The sequence below is a fragment of the Merops nubicus genome, unplaced genomic scaffold (assembly GCF_000691845.1).
Source record: "Merops nubicus isolate BGI_N331 unplaced genomic scaffold, ASM69184v1 scaffold9020, whole genome shotgun sequence".
In the NCBI taxonomy this organism is placed as follows: domain Eukaryota; kingdom Metazoa; phylum Chordata; class Aves; order Coraciiformes; family Meropidae; genus Merops; species Merops nubicus.
In genome coordinates this window covers 2,133-20,705 of record NW_008582154.1, presented here as the reverse complement: position 1 = coordinate 20,705, position 18,573 = coordinate 2,133, and the positions used below count along the sequence as shown (strand labels likewise).

The 18,573-nt window shown below is 41.4% G+C and overlaps 1 protein-coding gene across 1 annotated transcript in view; it reads right to left on the bottom strand.

Moving 5' to 3' along the window:
• The window catches only part of RPS6KC1 (ribosomal protein S6 kinase, 52kDa, polypeptide 1), a gene marked incomplete at its 3' end in the record, with an annotated part of 52,705 nt that extends 39,112 nt beyond the window's left edge, over window positions 1–13,593 (bottom strand). Inside the window, exons 1-4 of the mRNA XM_008936762.1 lie at window positions 13,477–13,593; window positions 11,303–11,384; window positions 6,697–6,756; window positions 5,504–5,866 (exon numbers count right to left, since the gene is read on the bottom strand). Of these exons, the coding sequence (XP_008935010.1) occupies window positions 5,504–5,795 (292 nt within the window). The remainder of the gene's footprint in view (window positions 1–5,503; window positions 5,867–6,696; window positions 6,757–11,302; window positions 11,385–13,476) is intronic.
• Window positions 13,594–18,573: the final 4,980 nt, after the last annotated feature.

Below are 18,573 nucleotides of genomic sequence, written 5' to 3'. Positions count from 1 at the left end.
GGGAAAGAGAACAGGAAAAGAGAAAAGGAAGACGTGAAAAGCTGTACATGCAGGACCTGCTGAGGGCAGGGGAGGGCTCAGGAGGAGAAACCAGAGCACTGATTATCATGCAGCATCCTGCCCTTAAACCTATCTATGCAATTTTTCTATTCCATCTAGTAATTTGCCTCAATTCACCTACACTGCCCGAGGCATTTAATCCTGCAGCCAGAGTCTTCAATTTTCTCACCTAAGGACAGAATCAGCACTGTAACCTAGATCAGTCTGTTCTGTCTATGATGTGTGCTGGAAGAAGTGTGGCAACCCTACCAGATCTTCTGACAGGAGGTAGAAATCCTACATAGCAACAGCTGAAAAAAAGATTAATACACTTTGCTGCAGCTAAGTGCTGGCTAACCACAGGTAAGATAAAAAGCTGTGCAGGTAGAAAGAGATACCTGTCAAAGAGGCTGGGCACAAGCAGCAACCTGCCAAGGAGCTGCTCTAAGGCCAATTCCAGAAATCTTAGGAAGGTCAGATCAACACCAAGCTAGTGCAGCTAGCTTTGTGCCCCCAGAGGAGGGAAGAACAGATTTTTAAGGCCCACCTCATGACATATTTATCCATCTTCAACAGCCACATGCTAAGCAATCGTGTTCAGAGTCACCTCTGCATCACACCCTACATGCTGACTCACAGGTACTGCAACACTTCACCTCTACATGTATGGTAAAGCTCCAGGCTGTGCAGCAGGTACTGAGCTCCAGATGTTTATCAGCCCCTTGGCACAGAGGTCCTGCAGCTTCAGTGGAGCTTTGCCTCGTGTATTCCTCCACACAGCTGAACCTGGTTGTAGCTGTACATTCACCAGCTTCACCACAGTGAAACCACCACTGAAGCATCAGCAGATGCTGATGCTGTACTTGACTGCTTTGCCACAATGAAGTGTCTAAACCCAGGACATACTTTTCCATATGGAGTGACATCACTCAGGGTGATCTATCCAACAGCTATCCACAGTGATGGATTCCTACAGCACTCGTCTGCTCTTACACTCTCTATGGTCTGCAACAGGCTTGAAAGGCAACACATTTCAGTTATGAACAGCTCATAGCCCATATCAGCATGGTTTTCAGCATCACTGGCAGCACAGGGAGATTAGATTACTTTTTTTTAAGCAAAACACAGCATTTCCAAGATCTATTCTTAATTAAGCTGCTTGTTGACAGACACATTCTCCCAAACATTTAACTTTCTGAAACAGCAGTTGTGATTTCAAGGTTGTACAAAGCACTAGGAGAGGGAGCACTTTGTATGGTTGCTTAAGAAAGCCCAACCCAAACAATCCTACAGCATCCTCACAGTCCAATAGCATGAAACAGGGATGGTTTTTAGCTTCTTTGGAAGAAATTGGGCCAAGAAGCTTTTGTCTTGACTGCTTCCAGCCTCAGCAAAAGCATAAAGCTACAACAGTGAGGTGAGTGATAACACACCACAGGTACAGAGGTCTGAGCTAGGTGGGGGAGAATTATAGTTCTGTCAGTCACCCTGTCATTGACCGCTTTGAGTGGGGCCCAGCACAACTCTGAGTGTTCCCCCTGCCAACTAACTCGCTCACACCCCACTGTATCTTCTCAGAAAACAGGTCTCTTGTTTCCTCAAAGAAGTGGGTAGCTGAGAAACTGCCTGGAGATTGTTACTCTCAATGAGAAACACTACTCAGAGGACTTAACAAGTGAAAGGAATTTAAAACAGCTACTGTGTTATAACAGAAGTTGTCTTCCTACATGCCACTCAACAAACAGGCAAAGGTGCTCTTCCCTCTGGAAGCCAGAAACTCGCCCACTGAACAGCCATAGCTGTTCCCTTTTCCATAAAGTACTGTCTTCTTGGCACTCTGTCAAGCATGCTCCTGTTTGCATCCCTGGCTCCATCACAAGTTCAAATCATAGCCCATCATAATCCCAGTAATTAAACACAAGTTGGTTTGTTTTCAGTATATCCAAAAATATCATCTAGTTGTCCAAAGTATTCATTGTATACGCATTTCTGGGTTAAAAGTCAAAGTCATTTTAGCAAGGTTCCAGTAGTTTGTGTAATTTTTGTTCCAGTTCTGTTTACTGGATAAACATTAAAATAGCATTGAGCAGTGCAAAATTGACATTTGCAGCCTGCTTTCAAAGACACCAGCAGCTTGTCTAGGAGTTGTAGACACCTAACACAAAACACAGATACCTGGAAAACAGCTTGTGGCTGCTGTGACTTGAAAGGGATGAACTTCATGCAACAAGGTCCACGGTGCCTAGCCAAACCAGCCCCCTAAACCAAATAAATATTCATTGTGCCCAGCCACAGCTGCTACACATGTGAAAACAAACACCTCAAGAATCTCTGAAAGTAAATGAATCATCTCCTTTCAGATGTTCATGTGTAACATGGAGCCTTGTATGTAACAGACCAGCAATGAACACATGTGCTTTCTAAACCAATGGAACAGATCCTGTACTTTTCTTGACAAATTTAAGTAACCATATTGTGAAGCCTTCATACTTCATCATTTGCCTGAAGTTACTGAAAACCAGCCATAAGTAATAGTGCTAACTCTGTGTTTATGACAGAGCTCTGACTGCCCAGATCCATAATGGACAGCACTTGAGGACAGCTGGAACTGCAAAAAAGTGGAGTAGTTTATACAAACAGGACTTGTGCTTTATCACAAAAAAGTCTTTCCATAATTTCAGCCTCTTTATCTATTTTTCCCCTAACATAAACTATGCTCTCCACCAAAGTCAGGCAAAGCACTACTTTGCATAAAACAGTCAACTTCCAGCCTAGAAGCTGGTGGCTTGCTATCGATTAGTGCATTTTTTTTTCCATTACCAGGCCTGAAGCAATGCATTGACCTCAAAAGTGTTCTGGCATGTTAACGAAACAAAGGAACAGCTACAACTGGGAGCCAAAGTTTCTATCAGTTAGTATACTTAGTATGCTTAGAAAGATGGAAGATTTGAATTCCAGAAGGTCCTGGAGAATTGTTTAGCCATCCTACACAACCCTTACAGACCTGCCTTCCAAAAGCTCCAAAATCCTTCACATACCAATGCCCAGAAAACACAAGAGGGGCAGGAGAATCAGTATGTCTTCAGAGGAAAAAGGAAATGATGACAGCTATTGCCTCTCTTTGCACACATGGGAGCTCTGGTATAAACGGAACAGGGAGGTAAAAGAGACACTGGTAGTCCAGTGACAGCCCAAGGGCTCTACTGTCACTCCAAGAAGTCATTCTCTTTCCCACTGACAAACATGTTTAATATTAAATGCATGTACAGAGCAGAAATAGGCCCAAAACATATAAAGAGCAGATGCCCAGAACTGAAGGTGCCCATCAGCCTCTCAGAGCACAGACAGCATTCATTCCCAAGTGACACGCCTGTTAGGCCTTTTAGCAGGACTCTGAATGGGACTTTAGAAGATTTAGTACTAAAACTATGCAAGAGACTGGCAGAAGAGAATAGATAAGCACCTTGCACAGTGTAATTAACACTGCTGTAAATCTCAGAGCACGCACAGGTAGCTGCAGATGAAGCCAAGGCAGACATGTCTCTGGTGCCAGCGTACGGCACCCGCCGTGCCCACCATCAGTGCCACCAGCTCAGCTAGCTGCAAAGTCATCAGGAACCCAACAGATGGAAGTGTGCTCCACTCCTTTATGGAAGGCAGTCACTTCAAACCAAACAACTCAAGTCTATAAACTTGCAGTAATAAGCTTATGTGCACATGACATTGATGAGGCAACCTTAAGAAGTAAGATCTTGTACCAAGTCTAAAGGAGCAGCTGGCAACAGAGACACCCCTATCATTCACATACATCTAACCAAGTCCTGAGGTAATTCTGTGAGAAGTTTCAAACAGAGGATGGGTGACGTTTCTTCCCCTCCCCCTTATGTTTCTCGATTCCAATTTTGTGTCAATTTCTATTTTCTGGGTGCCACCACGTGGCAAAACCGTGTATTACCATTTCACACGGAAAAGCCATTCCCAGGCCAGTCTGCAGGCCACACATTCTGCAAGGGCTGTACCTGAAAGGCAATGGCACTTCATATGTGTGCAAGTAGAGATGTACACTGTCTTTCACTTTCACATACTACAAAGGCTTATTTAGACAAAATAGGTTGAAAATAATCAATGACAGAAGACCAGAGGCATTTTGAAACAGTTGTGCCATCCTTACCTTTCAAAGGAGCATGTTATTATTCATGCAAAATACATAACCAGGGATGTGAGCAAGGAAAGATAGGATGGTATTGAAAAGCCACAAAAAGCAGCAAAGCAGTAATGTCATCACTAGAACTTGAAAAGAAAGAGGTAGATTTACTTTTGCCAAAAAGTGTAAGAGATTTTAAGAAAAGACTCTGCACATATCTTGGCCCACACTTTAGTTTACACCAGTAAGCTACCCATTATTTTTTGCCAGGCCCTGTTAAAGAAGCTCAGCAGGTAACTTCCATTCCTAGAACTCTCCAGAGGGCATGGAGCACTGCTGCACATCACACCAAGGTGCAGCAAAGGCTTCTGCTCGTGTGAGCTTCGGTACATTAGCATTTAAGTTCAGATCTGGAACAGCATCATTCATCTGTGCTGTATACCATCAAACAAAGCCACAATTCTAATCTTACTCATTTGCTCTGTGTGGGACAGCAGCACAATACATAGACCCTGAATTCACTCCAGGAAAGAACAAACCTTTTCCTGTGCTTTATAGTTTTAAGCCATTGTTGGACAAAATGCAAATGTATGAGGTGATCACTGTAGAGTCTCAAGAACTAGAGATAGAAGGGGGAAAAAATTACTCCCTGACTGACAAGGTGCAAGGAGATTCCACAGAAATTTGCTTGTGGTAGCATATGGTCAGTTAACACAAGCTTTGCAGACATATTGACACACAAAACTCTGGTGGGAAAAAAAGTCCTGTTCTCCTCCAGCATGGCAGGCACGTAAGTCTGTGTGCACCCCTTAGCTAGAAAAGGAGAACAGTTTAGTGGAAGGAGCAAGAGGCTGTGAGCCAAGAATAGTTCTAATCCTGTTGTGATTAGGAAGTTAACCTGGTCTACCTCTTCCCATGCGTAAAACGGGGATAATTAATCCTCACTTAGCCATGTAAATTAAATAATGTTTCAACAGTGCTGCAAGTGGCACGTATTAATTAATGTCTAGGTAATAAAAAGGAAAGAAGCAAGAGTGCAGCACTTTCCTCCTTACCTGCAAGACAAAGGTCATGCCACAATTTCAAAAGGAGATATTTGGCACTTGGAAGATGAGACCCTAAATTATTATTCAGCCTTAGAGACAGATTTCTCCCTCTCTCATATGCATGGCAGCTGTCAAGCACGTGAAAGCCAGGCAGACCTCAGCCTGCATTTCATATCACCTCCTTGCAGAGCAGTAAGGTGATGTTAACTGAGGCAAGGCCATAAACCAGCACACACAAACAAAGGCAAGGGAAACATAATGGGAAGATCCATACCTTGAACACCTTCCAGAAGCAGATCAACCCCTTTCCTATAAAAACTAAAGGCAGTTTCATAATCTTCCTCCTCCTCCTTCTTCAAGGCCAGCTTTATCAATTCACCTGCTATCTCCAAGTAATCTTTTTTGCCAGGCTTGGGTTTTAGGCTTCCAGTAAACGAAGTATGGCTCCCCCTCTCTCCTTCGGGTTTGATCCACTCCTGCTCAGGTGTCAGTGTGCTTTGGACTGGGGCTTCAGAAGTAAAGCAAAGGCCAGGAGCTCTGCTGGGAGAACTCTGGTTGGATGCCATTCCATCATCCAATTCAGCAATAGAATCTACATCAGCTGTCAGAGAGATCAGGTCGCTGTCACTGGAGAAGCCTGAAAGCACAGTCAGAAAGACATCTATTACTCTAGATTTCTCATATACCTTAGGAACCTCCAAAATTCTTTACCCCATCCAAAGACTTTAATTTTCTTCTAATTTATGCAGCCTCCTGAGACTTCATGCACAGAAATTCCCTGCATGTAAAGCTGTCTTAAAAATTCTCTTTTAGTACCTCTAAAAACATTTTTTTCTGTTTTCTTTTTGTTTGTTTTTTAATTTAGATACAAACTCCACAGGGCAACTGGTCCTAATTTTAGTACTGGGATTGAATGAATCAACATCTAACACCCAACTTAAACTTTCAAAGCCTGCTCACTGTTGGGCTCCAGTAAATTACAAAACCAACCCTTTCTGTGTGAGTGTAGCAGGAACCAAATTGTTGTTGCAAGAAATCCCAACATACTGTTTGAAATCAGTAAGATGAAGCATCCCAAAACCAGTAAATTAGGAATTTGAATTACCAGTTGCTGTCAGCTTACGCATCATGCAGCACTAACTCACATCTACCATCTACAGCCTTCTCTTATTGCTAACACATGTTAAAATGAATTAGCTTACACATCTTACACTGGAATTTGAACTAACATTTTATTTTGCATTTGCCATAAGTTAAAGTATATATACTTACTGCAAGCTGACCTTTGGTAATTAAACCACAGCAATTTAGCAGGTTTATTTGGAAATAAATGGCAACAAAGCTATTTTACACATTCATCATCTCATTCTGTGAGGATTATCATCCACAAAAAGCAGTCACTCATAACTAGGACTTTCTAATAATCTAAATTCCACAAATGTAATGGAAACAATTTGTAGATCTCACCTCCATATTCTGACTGGCTCGTAAGTGTCACATCATCCAGCCCACTTAAATCCTTTCGAACTGAAAAGGACAAGAACAACAAAAATGTTTCCAGAATCCTTTTGTACACCAGACTGGATGTTCACGTGCCATCAAAATCAAAGGGCACGACTCTACTACAGGTAAAAATACATAATATGAAACTGCTCTTTGTCTATCAGATATCTACTTGGTAACATAACATTAAAATCATGACCATGGCATTAGATTTGTGATTTCTCATTGTCTCCAAAGTTAAAACACAAACCCCATGTGCTTGCTTAGGGGGTGTTGGTGGGTGCTAATTCAAACCTCAGCACTCCAACTCACCTCATTTTAATACTCCAGGACTTTAATCCCTATCTCTTACCCCTCTGATGATTTACAGCTAAGGAGACTTAGAACAGAAGCACTTTCAAAGCTGGGACCTACATACCAAGAAACAAAAAATGTAAAGCCAGCTTTCAGTCTCAAAGCTGTCATTCCAGAGTAGTACCCTGCACGAGACATATGGAGCAAGCCACGAATTTGGCAGTGCTACCTGGATATCAAGTAGCAGTTTGTTTTATCACCTTGGCACATGTACCCACTGAGGCAATAAAACAGGCAACAAGGTCAAGACATTTAGCTGTTTGTTCACACAGAGAAAATAAATTCTGAGCTAAGCCCCAGTGTCTGTTTTCTTCTGTATTATTGACAAAGTCAAGAGTTTATCCACATTATCAGGCAAAGTCTTCTGACTTATCTTCAAAAAGTATGAGGCAGTAGCAAGGAGCTCACTCAAATGTGACTAATTTGAACTTTTTTTGATTTTGCAACCATAGAGTTAGAGGGAATTTACAATTTCTGGAAGAGGAGTAAGGCAGCACTGTTTGGTTTGCTTTTCAAAATATGGGTTTTCTAAAAGCCAGCACTTCCTTTAATGTGAGTGAGAGGAAAAAGACATGGAGGAGAACAGATCACCATCCAGTCTTTGTCTGAAAAGCAAGGGACATTGGTACTCAGTGACACAAGATTACTTGAGAGGACAGGATGCACAGGAGACAATGCTTCTGACCTTTTCAGACATAAAGCAAAGTGCCCATGCAGAGAAGTAAACTGCCTGTGTAGCCCCAAGTCCTGCAAGAAGGCAGGGAACCTCACAACAGAACAGCTGGAGGGAGACAGAAGACTCATTAATTAGCTTATCAATAACAGGCCATTCACCTGCCCAATTTAAGGATAGCAATATCAAATTTAGGTGCAGAAGACTGAGAGTTTATGAAATAACATTTAGAGGAATCAAGTTCTTTTTTTCAGTGAAGAGCAATTGCTAGCCAGGGAATGTATAGGTGGAAGCAGAGCTGACTGATAAAGCATGCAGACAGAATGAATGGAAAAGCTGGAGTGGGTGACAAGGGTGTGCTGGCCACCCAGAACAGACAAATTATAGTGCATCCACACAAAACAAAAGTTCCCCTCCCTCCAGTACAAATAAAACCCATTTGCTCTTTTCTTGCAGACAACTTGACCAGAAGCTCTACGAACAGAGCTAGCATGGCACAGGGCCTGAGCTAATAAACTTTAAGGTCAGGTTCAGAGCTGAGTCTGGCACCACAAACCAATCATGGGGCTTCCAGTTAGCCCAAGGGGTCAAAGAGTCTGAACTGCATATGCTTACTTTTGGGAAGATAATGTGAATATGGAAAAACAGAAGGGGCATGGGGGGAATAGGGAAGGGGAAAAAAAAACATATGAGCTTCCCAGTAGCTAGAGAGGAAGACAGAGTGACTGTGTGTCAGGAATGTTAGATGATTATATCAATGCTGGAATTGAACATAAATTCTGAACTTGTCTCAGCTTTGTACAATTTCACTAGGTATATGAGAAGCAGCAGATGCAGTCTCCAAAAGCTGGTGGAAGGCCTGGGTAACCTGGGCTCTGGAAAAGCAGGTTCCTGAGAAATCAAACTGCCAAACCGCTTTTACAAGCGAGATACTTATTGCTTATTTCATTTTGGCACAAAAGTGTTTCTACTGTCTGAATCCACAGTTTGAATCTCCTACCACTGATGTTTGCACCTTCTGCAAAATGAACTTTGTCTGAAAAGAACAGATAAGTGAGAAAACACAACCCACCCTTATAAGCAAACAGCAGCACCTGTTAAGGAATGCGTTTGATACTTGCCAGTGCAAGAGCTGGAAGGAGCAGTGCCCGTGTGAAGCCCTCAAACACTCACAAAAACCTACACAGGGAACCAGGCACACAACGACAGTCATCAGGCTGGGAGAAATCATATGCCCCAAGGAGAGGCAGGGAGAGGACTCACAAATAAGTATTGCCACTGCCATCTAGAGGCCTTACAGACAGATGTTTCTTTCTGTTCCTGGTCTTCCCCCATCCAAAATTTGGTTTCAAACGTTAAAAAAAAAAAAAAAATATGAGCTGGTAGCCACATGTTTTTAGAAAACTTAACTCCACAAAAGTCACACTTGGCATCTGCAAATCCTGTGCTCAGAGCTGTTACAAGCATCCCCTAAAAGCACTCCAGCTGATTTAGAAGGCTATCAAAGAATTTTTTCTACTTGACAGCACTTCTTTTCCTTTCAATATTTCATCTCACATAAAGGAAGTGTTTTTCTTCTTCTAAAAATGGGGCTCTTGTGAATAAAGAATAGAAATATTCACATTAAGCATTTTAGAAGTACTTTACACTGTGCTTTATAAAAGAAAAAATGAATGCACTGTCAGAATCTGGACTATTAAATTTCACATAAATAATGCCCTTTAAAACTAGTTACCAGTATTTGTCATAACTACTCTCTGTAACTAAACTGCTCCATAACTTTCCCTTCACAAAATTAAATATATCCTTGGGGCATTAGTTTATTAACATTATAGAATAAAATGCAGAACTCACTGCCCATGTAGAATGTACTATACCACTAAGCCCCAAGTTATTGACAAAGAGAGTTCCCAGCAGCAAGTCATACAACCTCAAGCAAACAATATATAAACTAACAAACCAACCACTACTAGAAAACACAAGCAGTTCTTCTTATTCAAGCAGATTTTTAGCAAAGCAAGTTCTATGCCAGAAAGACCAGAGGAAATTAAGTAGTTAAGGAAAAAAAAAAATCAAAATAAGCTTAGTAAGTGTTTGTATAATAATGTGTATTTATACACAAACAGAACACAATTCCAAAGGAGAATTTTAAAGACTGGAAAATAATTTCTTATAAGTCACAAAGACCCAAGCATAACTCAGAAACACAAGTATCTAAAAGATTGCATGGAACTTGGCAGATGAAATCATAGAATCATTAAGGTTGGAAGAGAACTCCAAGATCATCAAGTCCAACCGTCAACCCAACACTAGTGAAAGCCAGTGCTCAAGCTGTGGCCTCACCAGTGCTGAGACCAGGGTCAGGATCACCTCCCTGCTCCTGCTGGCCACACCATTTCTGATCCAGGCCAGGAGGCCATTGGCCTTCTTGGCCACCTGGGCACACTGCTGGCTCATGTCCCGCCAGCTGTCCAGCAGCACCCCCAGGGCCTTTTCCACCAGGCAGCTTTCCAGCAACTCTTACACCAGCCTGCAGCCCTGCCTGGGGTTGTTGTGCCCCAAGTGCAGGACCTGGTACCTGGCCTGGTGACACCTCCCACAGCTGACCTTGGTCCATCGACTCAGCCTGCCCAGGTCCCTCTGCAGAGCCTCCCGACCCTCCAGCAGGTATGTATTGAGCAGGTGATTGTACACAGAGGTGCTTAAGCCTGCTCAGCCTCCAGAGGCAGGGAAGAAGCCCTAGCACAGCATTTATTTGGGCTGACTGGTCTTACCTCACAGCTATACTATTTAGTAGAAGTGAGGTGCCACTAAAATTACTCTACAAGTGGTATCCCAGCCAGCATGTGCATCTTTACACTGTGCTACAGAAAGGCAGCCACAGGACAGGGGACAGGCCCACAACTGGCACAGCACAACTACAAAACATCAGCAAGCTAAGGAAGGGATTTCTGGTTTTCAGCTGGAGATAGCTTACGCTGTCTCTAACACACAACCTCTCAGGCTTTAAAGAACAGGGTGTTATTTCCAGCAAACAAAAATTGCCAGCATTTTTTTCTTAGGAGACTTAAGCAACTTGCTCATGTCCCCAAGCCCTGCAGTACACTCTAATAGTCACTCCCATACACTCAATCATAAACTTTTAAAATACAGTACAAACTTTCTTCTGGATTTAAGTAAGCACTGAAAGCATGTTGACACCCAGAGCACGAACAGCTGAATGAGAACTCTCTGAAATGAACGAGGCAGTTCAAATCTTAGACCTACGTTTCATGCTCTATTTCTTTTTGAGCAATAGAGTACTAGGACTTCAAGAACGGACTAAAATCTACTAGAAAACTTCCTGTTAGAAGCAAACTCCCACCAGTCCAGACAGAGCTCTGCTGAGCCCAACATTTCTTCTGTTAATCTCAGCTCCAGCATTTATGTCATTCCAAGCAAAGAGAAACTGGATGCCAATGCTCCTACCAATACAGCAGTTGTCATTTACATGCTGCTTTAAAAAGGCTGACGCCAAAAGGTTACACAAGAAAACAAGCAAACCTTCAGAGCTGCAGTCAGACAGGTTATCAGTCAGAGACTCAACAGGACCAATCAGCTCAGATCCATCATGTATCTCCCCACCCTGAAAAGAAAAAAGGAAAGGAATTATACAGCTGCTATGCTCTGTGGAAATTCTCATTATATAGAAGTGACTGTCGAAATTACATTTCCTAACCACTGAATGCTCCATTACTTTAGTGTTAATGCATTTCATTAAACTATATAAGCCTGCAAAATTAAACAAGGGTCTTTTGTTAGGTCATGTTTGGTTGCCACAGACTGTCTAGGTATCTAAACAGCCTATGCAGCTTCAGAGACCTGAACCACACACGCTACCTGCAAGTCTGCCTGCAAACCCCAGAGTATAACAAGGAAAAAATAGCAACAGTTCCTGCTCTCTTGTGGTATAAGCAGTCTGTGCACTCCAGTAGTGTTGCCAAGCTCAGAAGGTCCCTCACACAGCAGTGTTTGTCCATTAGACTAATGTTCCACCAATGACCCACTACTTGAGTTCAGTCATAGTCAGAACTGGACGAGCACAGAGGACAAGGCCATCCCATGACCCACTACTTGAGTTCAGTCATAGAACTGGACGAGCACGGAGGACAAGGCCATCCAAGCATACAAGGAGAACATCATTCCCTCCCAAGCGTGAAAGTAATCAAAGGTAAGTGGAGAAACAACAAGAACAATTAATTGCACTAGAAATCACCTAAATTGTTTTTGTTTTAATTTCAGCTTTGCACCTCAGGTGCACACTTCCCATGGAAGCTGACAGAAACGACACAGTTTACCAGGCAGCGTTACCACTGGGCCTCGCCAATCTCTCCTGAACTAGCCCCATGCATTTCACACTAGCCAGAACACTTTTCTGAAGCCTATGTACTATAGACACCCACATCACTCCCTTCAACTTTTCCAAGATTTCACTGTCCAGGTCTATCTCTCCATGACTTTTTGCACAAAAATCTGAAAAGGAACAAAACCACCCACGAGCAGAGCTACAGGACACAGGCTTGAGCTGGCAACCGCTCAAAACCTAAGGCTCTCTTACCAGAGAACATGGCACATCAGCTAACAAATGAGACTAAATTATTACACTTGCATAACTCCCCTCGTAGGCATACTTGCTCCTATAAAATTTGATGTCTTTCTCATTTAATCCACTCCCTTGCAAAGCCAGAAAAGATCCACTGGAAGGCTAAAGCTAATACTTTTGTTAAGCAAAGGTGGGGAAGACAGCTCTGAACAAATAATACCCAAAAAAACACAGAAGTATTTCCAAAGAACTGAAAAAGCACAAATGCAAAGAAATTGAAAAATAAAATATTCTAACTCAGTCTCCATTGTTGCCATCAAAGCTTAAAGAACATTATTTTCAGTATTTGAAAGAATTCTGCAATAACTCCCATCATGAAAACACGTAAAGCTTTTTAAGCTTTGCTCTAATTGCACTTTTGCACATGTATCATTCAAATATACTTAAGATATTAATACACTTAAATCCCATCTCAGCCACATGAGCTTCTTAATTCCAAAGAGTTAATACCATTTATACACATAAATTTATGCTTATGTGTTTGCAGAATACTGGACTAAGCTATGGAAAATAAAGAAGTCTGAAGGAACTACTGAAGACAAATTGCTTCAGATGTAACAAAGAGCAAGTCCAGAGCAATGTATTGTCCTATAATACTTTCTGGAGAGTGGGTTTCATAACAATCTACAAGCACCACATTTGTTTAGGTATATGCCAAATTTGTTGTCATGATCCTGAAATCATAACAGGCCACAAGAAAACAGTCTAGACAGTCTTCCTTCCTTTAGTTTGAAACTCAAAACACCTACATAAAATACAGAAAGAGTGAGAATATTTTTATCACTTGCCCACTGAACACCTGGATTTAACATCACGGATTTTGCTCATCATTCAGTAAACAAGAATTACAAATCCCTTCACCTGATGTTCCTGTAAAACTTTACACTTTGTAGAGGTGTGGCACAGGACTTTTTTTAAAGCCACATTTCTAGAGTAAATGGAAAACTCCCCATCACTTCACAAAGCATGTCAGATCAGCTCACTTCCACTCCATGGTTTATAAAGCAAAGCAGAATATGCACTATATTTTATTCCCATTAGGAAGAAGCAAATACTTCTGCAAATACTAACAAACCTTAAAAAACTCTTCAAGCTGTTTGCTGTTATACAGAGCAGGGATATTGGCAGAAAACTGCAACAGATCTTCAGCACATTGCCTTCTTTCTTCAATCACAGTTTCATCAAATCGCCCTGGAACAAACACATAGATTGACAGGAGAAGGAAAAAGAAAAACAGCAAGCAGCCTTCTGGAGACAATGCCCTGAGTCTATGAAAGTCATTCCAGTGCTTCAGGAGAACAGAGCAAATCTTCAAACTTCCTATACTCAATTGTCCCTAGAGTCCCATCCTCTGCAGTCCACTCGGATGATGAAAGCTGGCAGCTACGACAAGGATCCTTCGCCCTCTCAGCGCAAGAATCTGTGAGGCAACACTCCTGATTAGCCAAGAGACTCTAACGGGTGTCCAAAGTTATCTAACAAGAAATGATACATGCACAATTTGACAACATGCCAGTCAGTGTCAGCCTTGGTTATGGCCCAAATCCTGTAAGGAGCTGAGCAATCTTCACATACTCTCAAGAACAATGCACAACTGGAGCAGATCAGAAATGAAGTATCACTATCACAGATCCTCAATTCCAAGGTGCCATTTAGGGAGAAGACAAAATGCAGGGGAGATGGTGAAGCCCTGCTATCAGGCACTGAAGCCTGCCTCTGAAGTAGCTCCATGCAGACAGGGTCTCATCTCCTAGTGGATTCAAGAGCTAAGCAGAGCTGGCAGCAGCTCATTTACTAAAATGTATGATTCTTCCCTTTTCCCTACCCAGCACCCAAGACATTCCAATTAGGAAAAAAAAGAAAAAAGTATTTAAAAACAGTCCCACAGTTCACCTAAAGAGGTTTCCTTCTCAGGAGCAAACCCTTGCATTGCTACCTTAAATTCACATTCTTCACAATTGCACACAACTTATTTTAGCTTTTCATGTCAACACCACTTTGTTGTTGAAATAGTTACAAGTTTACAAAAGAAAGAGAGCAGAGGTTAACAGTAATAATTGGAGGAGAATAGAACAGATATTGGAACAGCTATACACAGGCAAAAAAAAAGGATGGGAAGACAAGTTCAAGAAACAGTATTGCTATAACAGCATGACCAGAAAAATAAGAACCACCTGTGACAGCTCTGTGGCATTAACCTTTGAAGAGGACAATAGAATCATTGAACACAGAAGCAAAATTCATTTATACTTGGAGCAAGCAAAAAAATAATCCCAGAAGAAAGTATCAAAGCAGGATTCTTTCCAGAAATTCTTCAAGTAAATAGCTCCTGCCTGTGTGGTACCAGAAAAAAAAGAAAATAAAGCTAGAAAGACATGCACTTGCTCACAAGATCACAAACAAAGCTTTTGGCGGTTATTTTTCCATGAAAGGAGAGGAAAGACATTGTTGGGCTAATTTTCTGCTGGATCAGTTCCGTGACTTTTTCACCCTGCTGCTCCAGCTCTATAAACTTCAGCAGCTGGACAAAAGAACAAGCCACAAGCAAGCAGAAAGCAGGCAAAGGCAATGCTACCACGTGGAGTGGTGACACTGAAATCAGGAGCTATTAAACTGCTCATCAAACTTCCTGTGTCTTCAGAGCAAGGCTGAGGGTGCCTTTGGACTTTTGCTTCAATCCACACAAAATAGGACATCAGGAAAAAACAACTCCCCTCAGTGAAGCGCAGCAGCACAGGCCAGTTAAACGGCTACAAGGTAACATGAATGCTGTTACAGTGCCACAGAAAATCCATCACAAAGAAGTAAACACCTAACAAGGCCAGAAACAGGTAACTTTTTCAAGAAAGTAAATCTGTAAGATGTTTCCCAGGGACCTTTCCCTGTTTCACTTCATCATCACACCAAATAAAACACAATTTACCTCATCCACATCTTCTCAGTCCTCCCACTGGGCACCAGACAGGACGTGTCGGGACCAGCAGTGCCAGGCTGAGCAGTGCACACTCACCAAAGCCCAGGCAGCTGCAAGCTCAGGGGGATGAGCTGGGCCTCTCTTAGCCCTTGGCAGCACCACAGTGCACACCCTCTTCTTACTCAACTGCCATTTCATAGATTTAGCAGAAAAATAACTACATTTGAAACAGCCTTCCCTCTCAAATTTAGTGTATGCTAGCAACATGAGTAAGAGGTTTGAATTTCTGACAGCACAATTACATAAGACTTATTTTTTTTTAGGAAGCTGAGCTAAAAAAATAAAATAAAAGGCATGTTTGGACAGAGCTGTTGAGACATTAGTCACTGCCACGTTTTCCAGCTCATCAGCATCATGATACACTATCAGTACAACTACCCACAGAACTAGAGGACTTTGGGGGAAGGAAGAATTTAACTCAGTTCAGGTTTGTTCACAGACTATCTGGCATCTTGCTGGCAGTTTCATTCCCAGCCAACCCTGCCTAATTCCTTCCTTCTCTCCTTTTATTTTTTCATACTTTCAAGCAATTTGTATTATTCAACACTTTCATTATCACCCTTCTCAATCAGATGTTCAGAGGCACTTAGATACCCAGCTGACTCTTCTAACATTTCTAAATTTTCTAAATCAGCATTATTTCCACAACCCTCTACACCTCTCGGACACGTGGAAGCTTCATTCTATGAATCATGTCTCTCCAGGGTTTTAAGGAAGTGTCAACCACACTCTTAGCACATAACAAATGCATTAGCACAGTTCTGCTATTCCTCCAGCAATGATCCATTCAGAATATCTTCCAGACATGGAAACCAAATGTAAATTCCTGTAAAGAGAATCCACAATTCATTTTGTGGAGCAGATCTGAACAAGAGAACACCTAGCAAGGTTTGTGTTCATGTTTCAGTTCGTTTCTCCCAGGAATTCCATCTGTACATGATGCCAAATTCTGAAATATGCTACTTCATTTGGTATTTTCAAATCCAGAAAGTATCCTTATCTGGGTTTTGTGAAAGATGTGAATCATCTGAGTCATTGCTAGCAAGTTATCGATATCTCAGAGTTTTTGTTTTCTTTTTGTTGTGGGCTGGGGCAGGGGAGTATTTTTTTTATCCTAGAGTACACTTCTGCAGGTGATAGAAGACCTGCTAGGTACAGATTTACCACTTTTTGGTAAAATGCCATGTATGAGTGTTCCCATATGTTGGCTAGAGTCCAAAAAAAAAGTAGTTGTGGGCTGGGGCAGGGGAGTATTTTTTTTATCCTAGAGTACACTTCTGCAGGTGATAGAAGACTTGCTAGGTACAGATTTACCAGAATTTTGGTAAAATGCCATCTATAGCCAACATATGGAAATACTCAGAGTCCAATAAAAAAGTAGTTTGAAAATACTGAAAAAGTTATATTGATGCAAATTAGGGGAAGACAGTAATCACTTCCCAAAAATAGGTATCATAAATGCTGCATAACAATTGAGGAAAGTTTTAACAGTGGGATCTGTTAGAACATTTTAGATTCTGATTCTCAAGCTCATTATGTTCTCTCCATAAGATGGGTGGAAAAGCTTCAAATGAAGTACATAAAAAATGAGATAGTTTCTTTTTTCCACCCATAACTCGTTTCATGCTTTGATGTGAGCAGCTCTATGCTAACAGCATAAAACTGTGTACATGCACATGACAATTATGGTCTGCTGTAAAACCTGTACTGCAGTTCAGTTTTGCAGATATGGTGAGTCTTTGGTTGCATGAAACACAAAAGCACAGCGTGGCCCATTTGTTTTTAACACCCAAAATGGTGATCTCTCACCTCATCACCATGAAATGAATGCTGAACTGCAGAGTCTGCTCAGGGTTAATACAGCTCCTACAAGTCTGCCTGTCAGAACCACCAGCGTGGAGTGTGCTCTTTGCAAAGTAACATGGATACATTATTTAAAGCACACATTAACAACAACAACAAAATCAACAACTTATCAGCCACTGCTAGCAAAGCTAACCATTAACTAGTTTAAAATCTGCAACAAGTGAAACATCAGCACAGGGAAGAAACACTGCAGGGATGCTCCATTAAAGCAGCTTGAAAACAAAAGATCTTAATAGAGATGGACCTTGCAGCTCACCACTAACTGAACAAGACAGAAAACAAGTTTATCAAAAAGTCAAAATGTAATCTTATTAGATTTTTCCTCTAGTACAAAAAATATGAGGATATATCTGTAGATGAATGCTTTAAATGAAAATAAACCACGCAGCAGTTACGTGCAGAAGTGAGATGGAACTATACACAATATCATTTTATGCTTTAAATAGAAAAATGTCATAAATGGAAGAGTCTGACATTTCTGTTCCTTTCAGCTATGTACCAATAATCTAAAACTTGATAGTACTTCATCTCTCCTGTATTATCCTGTGGCTCAGCTTCACCCAAACAGAGGGGTTTATTTTGGTTTAGTTTTCATTTCAAAGAAGTTTTTTGTAAATAACTACATTGAGTATTTCTGTAGATTTCCTTCTCTTACAATGTACACTGCAGTCACTTTTGCTCACCAAATACAATAGAAGAAAGATGTCTTTCAGAAGGGATTTCACTCAGTTCTTCTCTTGCTTAGAGAGCTACTGTAAAAACAGCTAATTTCCATTCCAAGCTATTTTAAATTATTTAAGATATTAGAAGCTCATACTACCTTCCACCCTGATTTTCTTTTCTTTTTATACCTCTTTCCTCTCCTCTCCAAACAGCTACCACAACTTCTACCCAAAATTAAATTATGCTTTGCAAATATTAGCAATGTAATAATTTGTCCAGTGAGCACTCTGATCTGTAAATCAGATATAAAATCTCTCAGGATGAAACTAATACTACAGTCTCTATTTAACTACTAATGCACAAGTTCTGACAGAGCACTGAAACCCAACCCACTCCCAGCTTCTTAAATAAGCAAAACTAAAATTACATAGAAGTTGGATAAAATGTAGCTGAGGTGGAAAACAATCTAAGTGATGTTTACCCAGTCTGCTCAGAGAAGCCTGAAATCTGCACCAGAGCTCTGCTACACAGTGTGACACTTGGCTGGTCCACACCTGAGTTAGCAGCTAGCTTCTACTTGTTTAAAGCTGGCTATGTCAGGACCCTCTTTCAAGCATCTACGTGCCATGCCTACATGCAGCAGCCACCAAAAACAAACACTGAGCAGCA